The sequence below is a fragment of the Rhinichthys klamathensis genome, unplaced genomic scaffold (assembly GCF_029890125.1).
Source record: "Rhinichthys klamathensis goyatoka isolate OS25496 unplaced genomic scaffold, OSU_Roscu_1.1 h1tg000228l_1, whole genome shotgun sequence".
Lineage (NCBI taxonomy): Eukaryota > Metazoa > Chordata > Actinopteri > Cypriniformes > Leuciscidae > Rhinichthys > Rhinichthys klamathensis.
This window is the reverse complement of record NW_026606752.1, coordinates 1,498,375-1,519,880: the sequence shown is the minus strand read 5'-3', so window position 1 is coordinate 1,519,880 and position 21,506 is coordinate 1,498,375. Positions and strand designations below refer to the sequence as shown.

The window sequence follows — 21,506 nt, the reverse complement described above, 5'->3', positions numbered from 1 at the left end:
ATTGCTAAAGCATTAGTTACAATATATATACACATATATACAGGGATGGCAGGGCGCTTTTCGGCTGGGGACATGTCCAGGGCCCTGTGAAAAATTGGTTTCCTCTAAATTACACAATGGTACAGTCTACTAGTTGTTTTTTAGGGAATAATGCAATGTTCACAAAAGATTTTTTAAATGTAGACTTTTTTTCTATACAAATTATAGAAATATTGTGATCTATCTATCTATCTATCTATCTATCTATCTATCTATCTATCTATCTATCTATCTATCGTTCTATCTATCGTTCTATCTATCGTTCTATCTATCGTTCTATCTATATCGTTATATCGTTCTATCTATCATTCCATCCATCCAATTTTGAATAATTTTGAATAATTTTAAAGGGCCATAGCATGTTTCAAGGGCCATAGCATGTTTCTGTAATTTAGCTACAACGTAAAAAAACTGTTTTTGAATAATGTCACTGTTTTACTCAATAATGTTTTTCGTCATCAAAAAACAGTGACTCAGCGCCACTCAATAAATGTAATCATTTTATAATAACTTTTAATATTTTGCAGTAGTGCTTTAATTAGCATACTGCACAAAGCTGTTAGATAGTTTGTCAAAATGCATACATTTTACATTTCAAGGTTACCAATTGGGTCCTAGGTTGGTCATGCCATGTGTAATTAATTTAGCTGAAGCTTTTAAAAAAAATAATAATAATAATAACAATGTAGCATAATAGGCTACTTAATCAATTAAATACATTTTTTTGCCACTACTTTTTTTGCATCACACTAAACATTCTTGCAATTGTTCTACCATAACGATTGAGAGCTAAAAAAAAAAAAAAAACTTGTTTGGTGTTGTGCTTCTGTTATGACTTTCTCTTGTTGGCGATAAAGAGACAGTGACAGCCTCCCCTTCACCCCATCCCATCGGCTCCGGTCACAGCCATTGCATTCTGTAGAAAAAGACCCAGCCCCCTTTTCCCCTCCCACCTCCCTCTCATTGGCCTCTCCTCTGCCAATCCCAGCCCAGGGGCGGGCCCCGACAGCGAGGGAGCGCTGATGTCAGAGTCACATGGATTGTGGTGTGGTCATGCGAGCGCAGCTGAGCGGCAGAGCTATGCTGGCCAGCTGCTGCTGAAACAGCAGTGCACTCCTCGTGCTAGCACTCGCAAGACCCGCTCGCCTATGGACCGCCGAGCTTAATGATGTATTTTGTGATTTCAGCTATGAAAGGTAAGAGGACAAAAGCATGCTGGGGATTTGTCTGTGCTTTTTGTAAACTTCCTTTTTTTTTGCAAGCGAGTCGAGCTGCAAAGGGCTTTATTTATAGTCAGCCAACTCTCTGTGTGAGCGTCTCATGTAGAGAGAGAGAGAGAGATAAAGAGAGATGCATGTTTTCATTCCAGTAGAATTAAGTTGTGGCATTGTCATATATTTCTATTATGGAGGGAAATTAAGTTAGTCAGACAAAGTTATAAAGCAGCGGAATGTCAATAAAAAAGGGGCTGTTAAGATGCTGGAACCTGGTTTTTCCCATTCCTGAGCTGCAGGGGAAAGCAAATTTAATATTTTTTACTTGTTTGGTTATTTTAAGTAAGTCAGTTTTTCAAGAAATGGGGGTCTCGTTCCAAGTCAGAAACGTGTGTGTCGGTGTGTGTGTTTTTGAAGGTAAGAGGTCAAGGAGAGTTTGAGTCAGGACACAGGACATGTCGACTGCCAGTAGTTTTGGGTTGACGTCGGCGTGTTTCGTGTTCCACTGACCTATTTTTTTGGCCCGTGAACAACCAGGGTGAACGCCACACCACTATACTGGTGTTGATCATGCCTCCGACGTAATCCTTGCTCAGTGGTCCCAACCCCCCTGCCATAATAACACACACAGACACACTCATCTGCCTCCTCTAGGCTGGATAACCTGCATGCTCATATTCATTCCTTTTCATCTGAAGTATTTATTTTGTATATACTTTACAATACATTTACACTCTCCGATCCATTAGCGCTCCATGCCGCCACACACACACACACACACCCTCCTCTCTGCACGCGCACACACACACAGCTGTCATTATGTATTAGGCGAGAGGTGTTGAGAGTGGAAAAAGCAATGAATGTTGGTGTTGAGCCGCGGTAACACCACCCCTCTCCTTCGCACCCTCTCCGTGAATCTCCCACTGAAAGCTTTTCGTCAGTTCACCTCCACTGCACTCGCAGTTATTGCATTACCACAACACTGAACCGCCTCGTAATTCTGGTATCTGTATGTTGAAGCTGAGCTAAATAGCACGCGTTATATTAATGAGTTTTTATGCTGCATCAAAATGCATTGGTAAGCCATACTTATGTCTTTTGCATAATGAAATATTTATGTAAATTTTCCGTCTTGATTTTGCAAGGAATTACAAGATCGTGCATTGAAGCACATGTTTTATGAGCTATTTTTCTGATCTTTGAGTGTTGGGATTGATCATACCTTCACCGGCATCTGAATATGAGAGCATCTTGTTCTAAGTGAGCATGTGGGTTTTGCTTTTTGCATGCATGTGGCCGTTAAAAAGTGTGTGTGTGTGTGTGATTGTGGATATTAACGTGCAAATTGTGTGTTGTGGAGCTGGAGCAGGTGTACGAGATAGCCTTTGACCCCGGGTCTCATGTGTGGGTTGTTCTGAAGAGGCTTACAAACTGAAAATAGAGCTCTTGGAGACTGGAGGAATCCATTATCTTACAACCAAAGCCACATCTACAGTGTGTCTAACTGTTTAATAAAAGATTTCCTAATGTCTTACAGAAATTGATACCGTTTGCAGTGACTCGGTTACAATGTTTTGATAGATTTGTGTATTATTAGATGTCTTCTATTGAAAAAGCCTCTTTTTTTTTTCATTGCTGAAAATTAAAAATCATGAATAATGACCCTTTATTTATTTATTTTGTAAATGGATTCATATAATTGAATGTCATATTAGAATTTTGAGTAATTTCAGTTCAGCATCATTATCAGAGCAGTCGACTGAATGTGACACTGATTTCGCTGTGAAACCACATTTGGTTCACGTCAGACAATTACTATGTGTTTGCTTTGCAAGTCATTTGACAGGCATGTCGTTACAGACGCTAACGCCTCCTTGTTCGGTAATATTATACGGTTATCTGTCTTTTTTCCGATCGTACCGTCATCCCTCCTTTTTCCTTTCCTCTTTCCCAGCCTTCTAGCCACACACTTGCCTCTCAAGTACCTAATTACCTGTAATGGAAACATCCTTCTCATTACCCTATGCAAATGAGCTAGCCTGCTCCACACAATTAAGATGAAAACTCCAAATATTAATTACATAATTAAAGAAAGTTGTTTGATGTGCCAAAGACAGAAAAAAACAGGCCTGTTTCATCTGTGTGGTAATTAACCCTTTAATAAGCTATAAAGTATGTTGGAAAAGAGCTGTTTGAAATATTTTCAAAATCTTTTTTGCTGCACATGTTCTGAAAAATACCAGAGCAGAATGAATGTAATCGCATGTAGACGTTAAAAAACAAAGTCAAAGCAAATAACATTTGCATGTTGAAGTTGAACGTTAGTGGTTTGCTCTTTTCCTCTTTAGTCGCTGGACTAGTAGAGTGCAGTTGACCAGTGTGATCCTCTGGGCATTTCGGTAACACAGCAGAGGTTAACAAGATTGGCTGTAATCCAGTTAGCCACAAAGGACAGAAAGAGGGCAGGCAAAATCAGATTAAGGTGAAGTAAAGATGAAGCCCACAAGCTAGGGTTAAAAATAAAGAGCAAGATTAGTGGCCAGCAAGGAGTGTTAAGTGGACTATTTCTGCAGAGGCTTCGAATTTTGCAATGGAGAGCGGTAAGGAGTCACTTTTTTTTATGGATATTTAAGTGCCACTTTGTATGGTGTTAATGTTTTTTGCTTTAAACATTAACAATTTTGGCAGTTTCAAAAGTCAAAAATTTAAAAACTCACATTTGAAGAAGAATTAGTAATCATGATGCCCTTGAAAGTTGCGTTAAAATAGAGATGAGGTGGAGGTGGAGGGGAGGTGGGGGTGGTGTGGGGGGAATAATCATGTTATTCAGATGCTTTATTCCTGTCTGAGTGGCCGGTTCACAGTCAGAATAAGACTTTATTCTGATGTGCAAAAAAAAAAAAACTACCAATGCGCATCTAGGGGCTGAAACATACTTGAACTTTATCATCTTGTATTCTGAAATTTGTAAGAAAGCAATTTAAAATTTGTTGCATTCTTATGGTAACCAGGGGTGGCGCTATAGCCGTCTATTGCATAATTCCTCTTCTTCTTTGGTCATGTTCTTGCAGGTCATTGTTTAACAGCGCAGGTGTTTGAAGGTAACTCTGTCAGCGCTTTGAATACTGAGGTTTGTAAATGCCAGAGCAGTGCTAGAACATGAATTTTCATGTTTGCGTACATTTGCAGAGTATCAGAATTTTTCTTTAATGAGATTACTTTAATGGCAGTGCAGCATTATAAATGATAGGCATATATGTCCGACTGCTTTGCAATCGAGTTTAATCTAGTCCAGTCTAGACCTGCCAAAAGACATGACTGGATCAAACCAAGGGATCAATCCTGGAATGTGGAAGTGGGTTTTGGATTGATAAGAACATACACACACACACACACAAACACAGTCTGTCATCGTTTCTCCTTGGAGGTTGAGTGACCATATTCCACCGCAACTTGTGAAAGAAACTGAGTGCCACATTTCCACAGGTTATTACAATGTGTGGCATGTGAGAGAGGCTGTCGGAGTGTGTATGAGTGTGTGTCAGAACTATGAAATGCATTACCTGCCAACTTGGGCACAGTGACTGCTTAATGAGATATTGACTGGCCATTGAGAGCATAGATTTTTGATTTAGCCCCAGTGGTGTGTGTGTGTGTGTGTATGTGTGTGATTGTGTGTTTGACAAAGCATCCGGACAGTCTGAAGATGGTGAGGGAGAGAAAGTGGAGGGGATGAATGAGTGAAATCGAGACGAAAGAGATTAGAAAAGAGAGAGGGAGGAGGGGAAAGCTTCTGTGAAGAATTGTAGTCTGGCACTTCTCCTGGTTACCCATGCCATGCACGGACACACCCATCCTCACGCTACATCTGAGCCCTGGCGCCTCGGACAGTTTGGCATGAGTCCCATGTGCCAGTCTCGACTCACCCTCTTGCCAGGCAAGACAATCTCCACTCCAAAGTAAAAAGATCCTTGTTACATCAGATGCTTCTGTCGCCGCTCAATCAAACCTGCGCTAATTTTATCCCGTTAGACTGTCAACATCAAACAATTATCAATCCTATGTACTTCATACACATTATTGTGGTTCAAAATGTTTCTTTCTCCACTTTCCTTTCCAGCTGATGTCGCCAAGGCCTCTTGAAGGAATATTCCAGGTTCAATACAATTTCTTACCCCTTAAAAAACGGTTACAGTGAGGTATTTACAAGTAAATGGGGCCTATTATCTGAAAAATGTAAGCTTTGATTATCAAACGTGTTATTTGAGCTAAAAAGTGGTTCTCGTCATCATTGTTATGGTCATCTTATGGGGCATCTTGTGGCCATACTATTGAAACGTTGAGTTATTTTAACATTTATGGATTGGCCCTGTTCACTTCATTGTGAGTGCGTCACTGTAAAAAAAAAAAAAAAAAAATTTTTAAGACAACTGGTAATCAAAAGTATGCTGCTGTTGATTAATCCTAATCTGTGATGAACCCAGAATATTCCTTTTATCCGAAGTAAGTTTCAACTAGTAGGTGCCAGTGATCCAATCAATTCTTGTCAGATGACTTAAATCTTCTCCTTTATTTTTGTCTTGTTGAATATCCAATTATACACAGAAATGTTGCATTACGAAACTTATTGGGTTGCAAATGTTGTTTCCTGGTGACTAAACACTTCAAGCTAGATAAAAGGTTCTACTGATTAATGACCATTTGCTGTAGATTTCGTGAGGCATCAGGCACTGTTTTTTATGTTTGAGAGATTTGACTGTTCAGAAGGATAGTCGTCTCACGCCTTCGGAGTAATTTCCTACATTGACTCCACGTTAAGAGCACAGTTGTAAGGAATCCTTTGATGTCTCTGGCTGTCAGAATGTATTTCAGGCCTGCCATAATTCTCCTTCTCACAGTACTTCACTGATAACACATTCACCACAGGTCCAGCTGCACCTACACACACACACACACACACACACACACACACACACACACACACACAGATAGAGTGTTCACCTGAAGCACACGCATGCACAAATGCTCTACCCTCTCAAACACAGAGTAGGGTGAAAGGTGATTATTCTCACACTGAAATGCAGTTGGAAAAGAGTATGAGATTGTTTTCATTTGAAGACAATTTTGGTTGAACACACTGCCACATTTCTCTTCAAATAGTGCTTGGGTCAACCAGTTTAGGGTTTACGAAATCTTTTGAGATTCAAATGAGACTTGTATCTATTACTACAAGCCAAGGTTAGTTAGGTGTACCTTGGGTGTAACTTATTATCTGTGCGGATACAGATGCAGCTGTAATTACACAGTATGCATTAGGTCTATGTACACATGGTGTCCACCATGCACTCCTGCAGGTGCAGATGATATTTTTGTGTGAGACCGCTTTGCTCTTTACTCTCATTCACACTGGCTGAATGCAGCAAACCACAGTGGTGATTGCAGGTGCTCCTAGCCGCACCGGGCTTTTCTTGCACAACTTCAATTCCAAGCACGTTGTTTAGCCCCTTCAGTTTTTTTTTCTTCGGGGAGTGTCTTTTTCTCCTTATCTTCTTTTTTTTGCCCCTCCTTCCTCCTTTTGAACACTCCTCTGAGAGCTGTCCACTAACCTTTTGAAGTTGCATCAAAGAGGAAATGGGGAAAAAGCATTATCGATTTTGCGTTTTGTCAGACTCAAATATAAAAGAATGGAGATGCGTGCAACAGAAACTCTGATGTACAGGACCGGGGTCTTGGCCGCTCTCCCCATTCTTTGCCCCTAAACAGGTGAGCGAGAAACTCCCAGTGCTGACTACGCCACCCTGCCTCCTGTAAGTCCCAGGATCCCTACTTCTCAAACCTGTGCTTTTGTGCTATTAATCCTTGGGTAAATCAAATCCTTTTCGACAGACAAACCTGCTCTTTCTACCCTGAAGATGTCAGATCTCTTATCCCGACTCCATCGAACCGGTATCTTCTTTCCTGTGAGCTCATAGACTTGACCCGCTTTCTCTGACAAGAGTCGGAAAGGGTTGCCGAGGGTTTGCCAGTAATCAAATCTGCACTGCAGGCATGCATGAAGGAGGGTAGTTGTTTGTGTTTGGAAAGAGTGAACGATTGAGAGAAAGAGGGTGACCCATGGGAGGTAGATGAGATCTGATTGTCTCCTTTTCTACTCACTCTTCGGTGACCCCACTGTGACATAAGCAGAGACCCCTGGGGATTGTCTCAAATCATTCCTAACCCACAGAGCCTGATCCAGGAGTTTTGATCTGGATCTTGTTTTTCCAAAGGGTACAAGTTGAGGTTTTGATTCCGATCCTAGATCAGTAAAGAAAGTTTGTCAGAGCTATGTTGAGTAAAATTTGGATTTTGTCATGCTGTACAATGTGTCGATTATACTGCAGGTTTTACACACAGCTTGGGTACAGAAGGTGTAATGCAGGTCTATTCCTAGAGATTTTCTCTATTTCCTTTCACATTGCAATGACGATCAGTACAACTTTAAATGTGTGAGTGTCTTCCTTTATATGCACATCAAGCAGTCTTCCAAGTACTTGGGGACATAAATGGTTTTGAATTCAGGTATGAGTACTAAAAGTCAGATTAAGGTGTATTTTGAAACTTGAAACGCACAAAAAAGGTATGACATATCAAAAAAGAGGCCTCACTTTTGGTTCACAGGAAAAGCAGGGTGCCACGGAGTGCATACTTGAGAGGCCAGAGAGTTCATCCTCCCTTCTTCACCATGGAGATCAGCTATAATGTTCTCAAGAATGGCAGGAGAGAGAGAGGAGCAAAATGTGGGAGTATCCTTCTGAATTTTTATGAGATTAGGGAAAAGGACTGAAAGAGAGAAATGGAGAAAGAGCGGGAGGAAGGGCAGAACAATAGAAGCAGCTTTAAGTGGGAGGCTTGATTACGAAAGGGAGATGAGCAACATTGAGTTGATTTCGAAGGGTTCCTGCCGGGGCCATCGAGGGTCCCGCTGTTCCATTCTTATCCAGTATGTTCCCCCTGATCAAGCACCTGTACTCACTGAAATAGGAAAGCAATTGAAATATAAATGGCTCTCCAGAACACTAGGTGGCATTGTGAAAGATGTCGAATAGTCCTGCACTGCACACCACATTCATGCAGAAAGTGATTTGCATAGACAAAGTGACCAGGCCTTATGTATGATAACGAGGGATTTAACATGACATGACAGTTGCAGTTGATACTTGTACAGTTGAGTAGAAAGATCTACTATCAACCAACCACACAAAGACTCACCATTTAAAGGTAGGGTGGACAGTTTCAGAGAGGCTAGCAATAGCAAGCTAGCTTTGAAATCACAAGATCCCACCCTCCCTTCAGGGCGTCTCCAAAGCCACGCCACCTCCAAAACACATGAACGCACACCACCAAACCAGAGCAGTCTGCAAAGTGTCACACGAGTAGGCGTTAAATTACTTAATGTCTCAAAGCACATAACATTACAATAATAATGAACGTAAACAACTTACAGAGCTCTGACAGAGCTAATATCGCCGTTGATAGTGTTGACATAGAAATGCATAAATCTGAATTTGAGGATGTGAACCGTTCCGAGTAGAATGTCACGGGTTGCCATTTTTTAATCACGGTAGTTAAGGCATGAACGCAACATAAGCTCGTTGTTTTGGTTCAGGGGGAACTGTAAAAGGTGGCTGCTGCTTGTTTGCGGCACTCAGTGACTGTCTGTCTACAACTCTGCATAGCCTCATGAAATGCGTTGACGTGTGATGTCTGCGTGAGAAGGGTGTGCGGAGATATGCAAAAATCGGACCGAATGCAATGATTGGAGGAATTTTTTTTGGTCCTGAGACTTCCACAGAAGATATATGTACAGATATATATATATTTTAAAATATTTAGATGCCTTCTATTATTGATTGTGATCAAGATGTGAAGAGAATTTCACCCAGTATAACAAAAAGTGTTTATGAAAAACATTGCCTACCTTATCTTTAACTGCTGTCAGTGTGAACCCTGTATAGTTTGAATATAGAAACATGAACACAACTAGTTATATCACGAGAAGCATTGGCATGTCGTCTTCTAAATGTCTGCATGCAGTCTAAGCATGAAATTGTATCTCAAGGTTACTTTGATTAGGCCTGCTGTGTTCTAAACAAACCACATGGCATGAATTTAATTCTTCACAACAACAAAGCCAACCATCCTCAGCCCCACCGACCTCTGAAAAGTGTTATATATGCACATATATTTATTGTAAATTAAGTCATGCCTGTGTTTTAATGATGAAGATGAAAGGATTTTTATCTGTTATCTGTTTATTTTAAGCATACAATAAAATCACCAGAGCTTTTCTGACATTCTAAAAAAGTTTTGAAAAACTGTGTTTTCAGTAGAAACTCAAGCAAATAGCATAATTATCAGCAGCACACCTCAACCAAATTCATAACTCTTTCCATATTCTTTCCTTAGGAATAACATTTAGCAACAAAATCAATTAGATGCAATAGCTTTGCTTGTCAGGAAAGAGCTCTGACATTGGAGATGACAGGAATTGTGTGCCTGTTAGAGTCCCGTGGGGTGACTGTAGGGGTTTCTGTTTGCTCTGTAGCAAGCATGGGTGTACCGCAGTAGGGAAGAGGGACTGTGGAGAGGCCCTTGACCTACGCCAGAGTGAAACCAAGAGCCCCTACCGTTTAAACAGACAGTCTGATTACTGATTAGGAGCTTATTCCCTGTTGTGCCGAGCAGTTTGCATGTCAGCATCCATTCTACCCAACACTGCACTGATTAAGAATGAGATGCCAAAGACGAAGAAGCCTGGACTGACTGTCTCTTTCTTTTTTGTTTTCTCGCTGTTTGCTCCCTTTTAACAATCTCCTAAAGAAACTGGCTACCCACAATTCTTTCCATACATCCATCCATCCATGCGCATATCTTTATGTATGTATCCCTTTATTTTTTTTATCACTTTCAGAGATTACGTTGAGTGCTGGCATTCACCCAGAGTCCGCTCTGGAGAGCCAGTAGTGTTTTGTTGTTGTTTTGAAGGTTTTTTTCCCCCTCCTCTCTCACCCCATCTCACTCTTTTTGTTGTTCCCCTGGGCTCCTTGTTTCTGGATGAGAGCTCTCCCTCTGCTGAGCACAGGTTCTTGTCTGTTCTTCCTCCCTCTCTCTCCCTCTCTCCCTTTTTCTTTCTTTTCCTCTGTCTTGAAGTACACTGTGAAGCCGTCCATCCTGAACAAGAGCCGCATCAGCATTGAACTCTTTTCAGAGTCCACATTTCTGTCTGTCTTATTGGCCCAATCCCCCAAAAAAGTGGAAAAAGTGTTTTACACAAACCTTACTAAATTACTTAATAAATGCTATTCCTCATTGTCTAAAAGCATTTTCTTTTTTTTTTTCTTTTTTTTTTTTGCTGTGTATTAGGATGCTAAGATAATAAAGGACACGTTCTCTGAAAAGAAATTTTAGCAGGAATTTCAATCTTTACAGACCCTGAGTTCACGCACACAGACTCTCAGCAAACCCAAATACAGTAAAGCTCGATGTTCTTATTAACCCTTTCATTAATAACATTAACCTGTTATCCTGAACACTAACCAAAGTAGTGCATATCCAAACTAAAATATGAAATCTTTGGACTAAAGGCATTATTGTGGTGTACTAAAATGCTTAATAATGAATTGATGAACCATATTTTAAAATGTTAATGTTGGTGAAATATGTTATGTTTTACAGATAGTTCATCCAAAAACAAAAAATCTGTCATTTACTCACATTTACATGTCATTCCAAAAAGGTCATAAAGACGTCATACAATTAATCCATATGAATCACGCTGTTTGATCCAAGTCTTTTGGCGAGATATACTTTATAAGATGAACAGGTTTAATTTAGTCTTTTATTCGCATATTTTTTACATTTATGGGTGAACTTTGAGAATCTTTCAGTATACAGTAGATGTTTTAAGCACTCCTAGTTAGAAATCCCGCCAATTTAGCTTGTCAGGTAAATGTATGTTGTTGTTGTTTTTGTTGCTGGAAATTCTGATTAGGCACCATATTTTCTTCCGCATGCACCTTAAAAACCACATAAACAAGAATCAGCCCAAAAATCGTTGTTTCTCCCTTTCTCACTCTCTCACTTTTACTTTTTGTTTTCTGGTTTTATTGATCCGTGGCTACGAGATCCACGACCTTCATTTCCATGCAACGACTGGTCATTACGCAGCAGCAGCTGTCTGCAATCCTTAGTCTGTTCTTTGTTTTGTTTTGGTCAATAGTTTCGAGGGACTGGAATGGTGGTGATAGCAGCATTAATTCATCTCGTATGTCGACTGAAGGACACAACACTCTCGTCCGCAGAGAGCCTTCTGAATCACTATCACAGCCTCTCAGACCAGCACTCGTCTTAGAGTGTCACTCTATGAATACCATCACTCTGTTACCAGTTACACAATGTGGGCGGCTGTGAATTATGGCGTCTTGTCTTAGCAAAGAGTGAAATCTCTTTACAGACAAAGACTTGAGTGCATTATGTGGGCTTTAAAAAAAAAATTAAGTGACTCACGTTTTGTCACGAATCTACATTCTTCTTTTGACTACAATGTAATTTTAGTTTACCTCTATCATGTTTGGCACAGTTTACCCCAATCTCTCCCGTGTTCCGGCAAACACTGTCTCTCTGCGACAATGAAGCTGTAATGTTGATTTTGCACATTATAAAAAGTTACGAAATGTACATACTGATAGACCGCTGTGAGGATGAGAGACAAAACATGCCCTCACGTGAGACTGCAACCACACTGTCTGAGACACACAAGTACAGCAAACACGCAAAGAGATTTGTTTGCGAGATGCGTGAGAGACGTTGAGAGGAAGATGTGTGTAGTTGCTTTTGTGTAGGTGGTGGCTGGCATGTGGTTTGTGTGTGTGTGTGTTTCTGTATGGAGACCACAAAGACAGGCAGAAAAGGGTAAAGAAATTAAACATTTGTGCACTGTGTGTGTGTGTGTGGGTGGGTTTGTTTGCCTGATCTCATCTCAACAGCACGTTTTGTGCTTTTAACAGTTTACGTTACAAGTAAAAGGCAAAAGGAAAGAGACAGCAAAACCTGCATACGCACAAATGTCTTTGTTATAAAAAAGCATTTTCTCCCAGCGCCCGGTGTCTAAACCGGTATTAGCGCATGCGAGAGGAAAACAGGAGCTCATTGAAGCTCATTACAGTGATGTGTTACAAACATCCCTGAGATTAAACCAGATCAGCGACTGAGCGTCCTTAACATCAGCTGCTGTATGTTCTCTCTTCCGCCGCTACGATCGAATCTCATGGCTACTCTAGCACCAGACTCCAGCAGCTAGCTTTAATTATGAGCTGAAATTGTAAACAAAGCTGTTGATGAGAGGAGTGTGAAAATGCTCTGGGAGACGTTAGCACAATAATGGGCGCCCGGCCCGGTGGAGGAGTCTAGTTTTTTTTTTTGATCTTTGACATATTTCGTTGGCATTGATTAGGCCGAGCCTTTGATCTGTTGTGGGATACGTTGTTGCTTGGTTTAGAGATTTAGGGAGTTTCATAATTTATACAAAAGGGATTTACGTGTGTGTATGTGTACGTGTGTGTTTTTGTTTTTGCTCGTTTCCCAAGCTTGAGCAACCTTAAGTAAACAGTGCATGCTATTGTGTTCGTTTACCGCGCGCCTCTCATTAGCGATCCCTGCGGTAATTATCGAACCGATAGTAAAAATATTCTCTTCCTTCTATTCTCTCATACGCAGACAGACTGTGAGCCGGCTCTGCATTATTGATCAATTCCAGCTGAAATCAATCGAGTCCTGCACATCTTCTAAATCTAAGGACAGGGGGACTGTGTGAAAGCGATGAATTCTTAAACACTTCTTGGGACAGTTTTACTCTCGTTTTTTTTTTTTAAGCGCGGAATATAAAAATGTCATCACTGTGTCCTTGAAAGGCAGGTTAGCAGTGAAACTCACACAGTGAACCCAATGAAGCGTAGTTCTTTTGTGGGCCGCAGGGTAGGACTCTGGATCGGGCTGAATATTTAACTGAAACAGCTAGTTTGTTTAAAAAATACTTTACCCCACAAAAGAAAATGATGCCTGTAACTTTTTGATACTGAATAGGCATTATATGTAAAAAAAAAAAAAAAATTTGAGAAATGTATATAACTCTAGGGCTCCTATTATTACTAGAAAGTAAAATTTGAGTCTTGACGGGACACAAAAAACGGTTGCATTTACAGCTTTGTGTTGGCATGGGGTTTGGATTTATTTGTAATTAATGAAAAATACACTTATTGTATATAATTATATAATATACAGGACTTGACATTGCCAAATGCGGGTGTATTTCAGCAGTGGCGTGTAACGCAGTCATTCCTACTAGCCATTTTGGCAGGTTGAATATATGCATTTTTTCAATTGTAGTCTTTTAAAAAGGCATTTGAAATAATTAATAATAAACTAAGTGCAATGTAGTGTTGTCAGAAATATCGATTTAATTGATTTAAATATCGATTCTAAAATGGCGTTACTGAAAATATAATTGAAAGTGTTTTTTTGTTGTTGTTTTTTTTGTGCACAAGCCGTGGATATATTCGTGCTGCTGGTATTCGATTACAATTTCGGCTGGTTGCTTTTAATAGTGTATTGTATTTTCCACTGAAATAATATGACTGTTATGTTTGTAAGACTGCCTTATTGATTTTGATATAACGGCACATCCCCCAAACAAATGCATTGAGTAAATCATGCAAAGATGAGGGGTTTACTTTTTAACCTATCCAAAACATGGTAAAAAGATTTATTTCAGCCCAAAGCTCCCATTATGCAGGAAACAAATTGAGATTTATGGAATTAGTGTGAATGCGGCATGAATCGAGATCTATTTTTGGTGCACAGACAGAGCATTGCGGTATAAAATATGATTGGTTGCGGTATCGTTCCCGGAGTGTTGGCGGAACAGCCAGTGAGTCTTTGAGACGGGATTAGAGGTAGAATTGTGGCATTGATTGCTCACCGTGTTTCCCCCCATGCCTGCTGTTTGTTGTCTAAATACAGTTTGAATGCGCCCTCGCTCTTGTGGTGGGTTGCTTACTCGGCTCAAGGTCGTTTGGGATGGTAGCACTCCATTAATAACGCCCGTGAATCTACCACATCTGTCTCCACCCCCATCTGGCATGGCCCTCCAACTGCAACCACTTCCGTTCCCCCCAGAGGATGCCGTGAAGCGAACCCACATTAGTGAAATTTTTGAGATTAGAGAATTTGTAAACAAAAAAAGGCAATGAAGGAATATCTTCGTTCATTCACAGCTTCAGAAGATCCCGTTCTTTCATGTTTGAAGAACAGGTGTGAACAGTGAAGTTCGTACATACGTGAACTTATGTTGTCTACATCCCAACATGCTATGGTTGTCTACCAGGCTCTCTGAGAGTGTGGTGAGGAACGTGAGCGCTGGACCCGGCGGGTAATTCCCTGTTTGCTGCACAGCCCGCCCAGCAGCACTACTACAGGGATGCAATTATCACAGTCCCAGACGCTTGCTGCAACCACATGACAAGGTGCTACTAGAGGAACCATCAAAGCCTGATTTTAAATGATGCATTTAATTATGTAAAACGGGAATTTGCATGTGTGTGGAGTGTTGGAGCGCTTGTGTGTGCATTTGTACCTGTGTTTGTTAGCTTGTTGAGGGGTAAGGTGAAATGATCGTAACTGTGTGTGGTATCCAGCGCACAGCAGGCTAGCAAACAGACAAGTTTGTGGAGTAAAGGTGTGTGTGTACGTGTGCTCATGCAGTGATGGTGACAGGAGAGAGAGAGATACGCTCCTCTCTCTGCAAACTCTCCAAACAACAGATCTGCACCGCTCTGCCTCTAATAGCAGGAGGCCTAGCCCTATAAACACACAACTCATGCGTCTTACACTGTCTCTTTCTTTGTTTCACTGTATTTTTCTCCCTGCAGCTTTACTAGAGCTTAAATGATCTCAAATAAACTGTAGCATTTGTGTTTTACATAATCAGAAATGTTAGAATTCAGTACTGTAAAGCAAACCTGAGAGCTGCAGTGTTATACAAAGCCGGACCTGGTTACTTTAGTTACTTTATATTACTCTACCTCTACACAGTTACTTAATCTGTAATTGATCTGCATTGGAATTGACATTTCGGTGTACAAAGTCAGTTGACTCCGACTAAGGATAAGGTGGTGTTCCAGCTTAGCATACACACCGCACACATTCTCAGATTAACATGATAAAGAGTGCCCTGACTGGACAGGTCCAGAGGTGGATGGTTATCGTGCAATTCAGAATCCTGTTACCGTTCATTTCCTTCACCGACTGGGATGAACAAAATTAAGAATTTCAATGCCAGTGTGTGGGTGCCCTAGCAAGGAAGAGCATGTGAATCCAAATAGCATGGTTAAATTTTCATAAGAATTGCGGAGAGCTGCACAAACTCAGTGCTCGCTTTCAATTTGCCTACGCTGGAGAACTACGGAAAAGGGTAAGGGAGATGACACAGCAGGGTTAAACGAGCCAGGCTTAAGGACGAACATTTTGTTTGACTGGTTCAAAGCAGGTGGTAATGAAATGCACTGACCTCACATTATGATTTGTACTACTTGGATCCACAACTACTGTATAGAATAATCTTTAGCAGGGGCTTTCTCTTCAGAATGGCGCTACATTAGGTAATGGTAGGTGTAGAATGAGATTGAGTTCGGGTTCAAATCTCAGTTTCAGTCCAGCAAAGGTGAACCTGCCTAATGCCGATACTGAAAACACTCTTGATCCTAGAGGAGGTTCAGGAGAAAGAGATCTTAAACCGCAAGGTGAGGATTCCTTTCAGTAATCCACACTGGCTGCTGCCTCAGGCTCTGCTCTCTATTGGGGCCAGTGTGTGTGTGTGATGGCTTGGTTTGGACAGGTCCTGCAGAGAGAGAAAGGGATGGGGCGGCAGAGAGCTCCAATGTTAGCACACAGTACGCTGGATAGTGCATTATGTAATCATGCCTTATCAAGACCCACCGCCTGCATGGGCAGAGACACACAGGACTCTCTCGCTAGCTCTGTCTTCCTCTTTTCCACACAGACACACACACATAGAGATGCACACTCACCTCCCACTGCCTACCAGGAGAACGCAAGCCTTCATTAGCTGGGCTAAATATCCCTGCTTTCTGCAATCTCCATCATTTTTTGGCCTACGGGCACTGGGATAATTACCTGCTCTCATTTCCCCTCCCTCTGGCCAGTGGGGAAGAGTCATGCGTTGCATTAGTTTGCATTAAATATTTATCGGCATACTGCACATTTTCCTATGCCGTCAGCCACTTCGCAGCTCTGACGGACAGCTGCCTTGTCTTGATGTTTTCGCCACAAGTCGCACTGCCTTTATCCAGTTGTCACCAAGAACGAACGTGTTAAACAAAGCACGCAACGGGTGAATAGGGTATTCTCTGTTTTTGGAGAGAAGAGTTGGCGGGGATTCTGGGGGAACAATGTACAGAACGTTTATGTGTGGGAGTGATAGTAGATGGAGGAGCGTCATTCCTCTCAGGTCTGGCTGGCACGCTGTCCTTTGTGTGTTTAATTTTGTCCACATGCAGTGCATGCCAGTATGAGCGCACACTTGAAAAAGACACTAATGATCATTAATGGCAGTCTCTAAAAGTGTCTAGCATGCTGCTGATAGTGGATGCTAAACTCCCAGCTGAGCATTGAAGGAAAATCCAGATCTTATTTGAAGTGGATCCACTTCCCCTCTTAGGCCATGATATCCCATCAGAAGGGCGCAAGGGTTAGAGTTTTAGCTAACTCTTGGAGGTCCACTACTGCTGAGGCTTGTTACAATAGTAACTAAACACAACTGAACTAGCTAATCAGTGTCATTGGGTTTCTTGAAAATCAAAGCCAGGTAAACTCTGGTCATGTCTAGATGGTAAATCTTGTTCTGATCATCTTGTTCACCAGATTCAAATGAGCTTCTACCAATGATAAGTGTAGGATACTGCAGGACAAGTAAAGAGTGTATGAGTGTTGCTTGTTAATCTCTGGGGGTTTTTTCTTCAGAATTATGGCGCGTTCCAGGCAACCTGTAACCCGTGTTTTTCCAACCTTATACCTGTGAAAGTGCACTGGAACGGCAGTCAAACCCGTGACTTCCCACCCGTGAATTCGTACTAGATCGATGTACTCCAAGTTACGAGTTGAAAAAACACGGGTTACAGGTTGCCTGGAACGGGGCATGAGACTTACCATTTAGACATGGCTACAGGATGGTGGACCTCGATGACTAGGATTGAGTGCACTTGGTCTCCACCCATACCACTATTATATTTCTCTTCCAGAAAAGCTATTGGATTGAAAGAAATAAGCCCCCCTCATAACACTACTTTAAAAGAGTGAGACTTAGACCGGTCTCTTTAGGGGACTTGTTTACAGCCAGAAGAGGATTCACTTCAGCGGCCTTCTTTAATTAGAAATGAAATGACTGGTTGGTTGATCAGAGGCGTCAGTTTAAGTCGGGATTTGAAGACTGTCTCTAAGCCCCATCAGTGGATCTTGTAGCAGATCCATGGGGAACATGGACAACGATGTGAACACCTTTAATGCAGGATGGAACCAAGTGCCCTTGATGGACCATCCTCTGATTTCAGGGTTTAAAGAAAGGGATTTCATATAACTGAAGTCTGTCAGGGGAATGATGTTGAACAAAAGTCTTATTTTTTGAGAGATACCTAGTCTTCAAAGATTGAATCACAATCTTTGTTATGGCCGTCTCCATCCTTTTGTTGAACTGAAGGGTATATGAGCTATATCTCTACTTTAGTTTCATATCTACCACATTCATGACCCCTGATAGCGTCACATTCGCTGCACATTTTTAATCCATCTGCTATATTCAGATAAAAGCATTGTTTACAGGATTTACACCATTTAATCTACCTCATGAAAGAGTTGGTACTTATGTAAACCTAGTGCAATTTAATACATAATAATGATTATCTATCTATCTGTCTGTCTCTTTGTCTGTCTGTTTGTCATTTCTTATCTATCTATCTATCTATCTATCTATCTATCTATCTATCTATCTATCTATCTATCTATCTATCTATCTATCTATCTATCTATCTATCTATCTATCTATCTATCTGTCTGTCTGTCTGTCTGTCTGTCTGTCTGTCTGTCTGTCTGTCTGTCTGTCTGTCTGTCTGTCTGTCTGTCTGTCTGTCTGTCTGTCTGTCTGTCTGTCTGTCTGTCTGTCTGTCTGTCTGTCTGTCTGTCTGTCTGTCTGTCTGTCTGTCTGTCTGTCTGTCTGTCTGTCTGTCTGTCTGTCTGTCTGTCTGTCTGTCTGTCTGTCTGTCTGTCTGTCTGTCTGTCTGTCTGTCTGTCTGTCTGTCTGTCTGTCTGTCATTTCTTTATCTATCTGGCTGTCTGTCATTTCTTTATCTATCTGTCTGTCTGTCATTTCTTTATCTATCTGTCTGTCTGTCTGTCTAATTCTATCAAGTCCTGCAAACCTTATTTTCAAGGCTTATTAGATTTTTTTGAAAACTTGAAAACTTTTGTTTTACTTTTTTAGTTAATTTCTGCATTCTGTTCTCTACCTTAATTCAAATTCAGGAATTTGGCAACAACAGGCCAATCAGAAGAGAGGCTCATGAATATTCAAAATCGACCTGTTCTTAGCAGAGCTCTTGAGAAAGGAGCTATAAAAATATATTGGGATGGTTTTTGGTACTTATACCACAAATATATATTCTTAAGACTGTCAAAACCTAAAATAAAACTTCAGAAAGGTGTACAATTATGGACCTTTAAAATAATCCTGTCTCCATTTTTGATTCGACTTTCATTACACCAGCACTCCTCAGATTTTAAATAAATTTATAGATAAATGTCTTCGCCGCGCCGACAAATTATACAGCTGTATCTCAAAGAGACACGTTGTTTATTTTGGGAACGATGCACAAGCGAAGAAACAAAAGAAGAAGAGGCTCAGAGAATGTTGATTAATAAGATGAATAACCACTACAGCAATGCTTAGAAATGAAAATGATTGGCTCCTCAAATACCCTTCCTCATTATTGTAATTATAGGTGCTATATTATGCCTCGGATTAAGTATTCATTACAGATTATGGGGCGGGTTAGAGTTTGTTGTAGAAATGCACACTTCTCTGTTTTGACAACATACTTGAAAAGGCTGAACCTCAGCCAAGATGCACTTTTTTTTCTTTCTTTTTTTTTTTAAATCTCTCTAGCGGGTGACTGAGTTTTCAGAGGGTGGCTTGTAATCTTGACTATTTCTTTCTCATACCCCCCCCCCCCCCGCCAACTCTGTTCTTTTTATCTCTTGCTCTACACCCCCACATGAATGTGCAGCCGCACATGTGGATGCATAAATACAAACGTACACCTACACATGTACATAAATGTATAAAATGATGCCTAGCCTTCCTTACGTTATTTCATCTCTCTGTCCTTTGCTGTACTCTACCTCAGTGAAGCCCACTCTGACGAGGCGTAGAGTCTGTCATGGAGACAGTATAAGCCTTTCATATGCATAGCAGAGATAAGAGGCAGCCATTTTTATCAACCCCCCTCTCTCCCTCTCTTCCAATCTTTACAAGAAAGTCCCAAATCCTGGTCCTGGTTAATGACATGGCCCTGGTCGTGCCAAAATAAGCCCGCTTTTGTTTTTTCCCGCTTTAACCTGACAATTACGGCAATTATAGACCGTCTACGCTGTTGACAAACACGCCGAGAGAATTGCGACATGAGGAGTCCCCCGCTACAGCCCTCTCTGTAATTTAACTAGCGCTGAGCAGCTCCACAATGGCTCATTCTGCAAAAAAAAAAATCACCCAAAGCGATACACAGTCGTCTACGACGGAGTTGCCAGTCATTTATTTATTCCTGTAAACAAGCTGAATGCAATTTGTGTGCTGGGATTGTGAAGAAGAGAGCAATGTAATCTGTGTGGTAGGCTGAGAGTTTAAAACTGAAAATGCTCTTCTGTTGCATCGTGGGGCCCAGGAGTTGCATTCTGGGAAGGGCCGCCGCCAAACGGTGAAAGTGGAATGTTGTGAGGAACTAAATCCATACTAGCTAAATGTCCATTACTCATATTTCCTTTAAAGAAAAAGCCTGAAGCAGCTGTTAGCATCATACTGTATATAAATGGAGTAAGCTTGTTAAATTGGTAAGGCATACAGACTAATATAATTTGACAACATGCACTTATTATAATTATGTTATGGAGTTTTTACGTACGTTTTTACATAATGGCATGCCAAAGGGATGTTTCCTCATTGGCCAGCTCTTCTGAAAAATAAATAAATAAATAACCTATTAGATATTTGAGATTTCCGTATTGACAAACCGAGCACAGAGGCGGCTTTGGAGTCAATAAAATGTTCCAGCTCTCTGGAAAATATGAACGTAGAAGTTTTCCTTGGTGTACTTTCAGGAAATGTCATCTGATTTCGATTAGTGGCACTGAAATAAAGACATGTAATCAAGGACATGTACTTGTGCATATTCCACCGCCGTGAGGTCATGCTATCTGAACCACGACATGATGTCATGTTTTTTTGTCTTTGTAAAGGTCCGAGAATAATCTTGAAACTTAAGTGTATTTGAGGAAGAACATGAAATAATTATGTCAGGTTTCCAACTTCTGAGGTAAATAGTAATGCTAAACGCTGTCTCAATTGCATCATAACTATTACAGAGACTCTCACTAGTGCTGGTAAGCGGTTAACTAGAGGTCAAGCTTGAATAACCTGAGCTCTGGAGTCAGGTCAGCACATGAGCAGGACACTTGACTACATTTACCTTCAAGCCTGGTTTAGATTTAATCCCTATCATGGTATTACAAGACCTGAGCACGCTTAGCATCTTTCCAGACATTTCCAGACTGCCGCTCTTCCTGTTGCTACTGTTTTTCTCTCTTATTTTTCTTTTCCCATCTTTATCTGTCTCTCTCACACAATTTGTTCTGTCAAGATGATTTGGAGTGTCAAAAGTGGGCAGGAGAGATCTTGAGAATGATTGAATGCAGTAGTCGGCATTAGCATTAGCAATAGGTTCCTTGTTGGAGATGATATAATATTGAACTTCTTTCTTTTTACCCATAAATCATTGTTCTTCTCATATATTTCTGTTAGGAGTTGAAAACAGAGCAGTATTGGATACAGACCACTTCCATGAGACCAATTTTAGCAAAGGTTTTCCTGTCAGT

At 40.9% G+C, this 21,506-nt stretch overlaps 1 protein-coding gene across 2 annotated transcripts in view; it reads left to right on the top strand.

Moving 5' to 3' along the window:
- The window catches only part of roraa (RAR-related orphan receptor A, paralog a), a 319,482-nt gene that overhangs the window by 253,802 nt on the left and 44,174 nt on the right, over positions 1–21,506 (top strand). Inside the window, exon 1 of one of the 2 annotated variants that reach the window (XM_056264947.1) lies at positions 1,044–1,235. The exons of the other annotated variant lie outside the window; for it this stretch is intronic. Within the exon in view, the coding sequence (XP_056120922.1) occupies positions 1,205–1,235 (31 nt within the window). The 5' untranslated portion in view covers positions 1,044–1,204. Of the gene's footprint in view, positions 1–1,043; positions 1,236–21,506 lie in introns of those variants that run through there. 2 annotated transcript variants of the gene reach the window in all.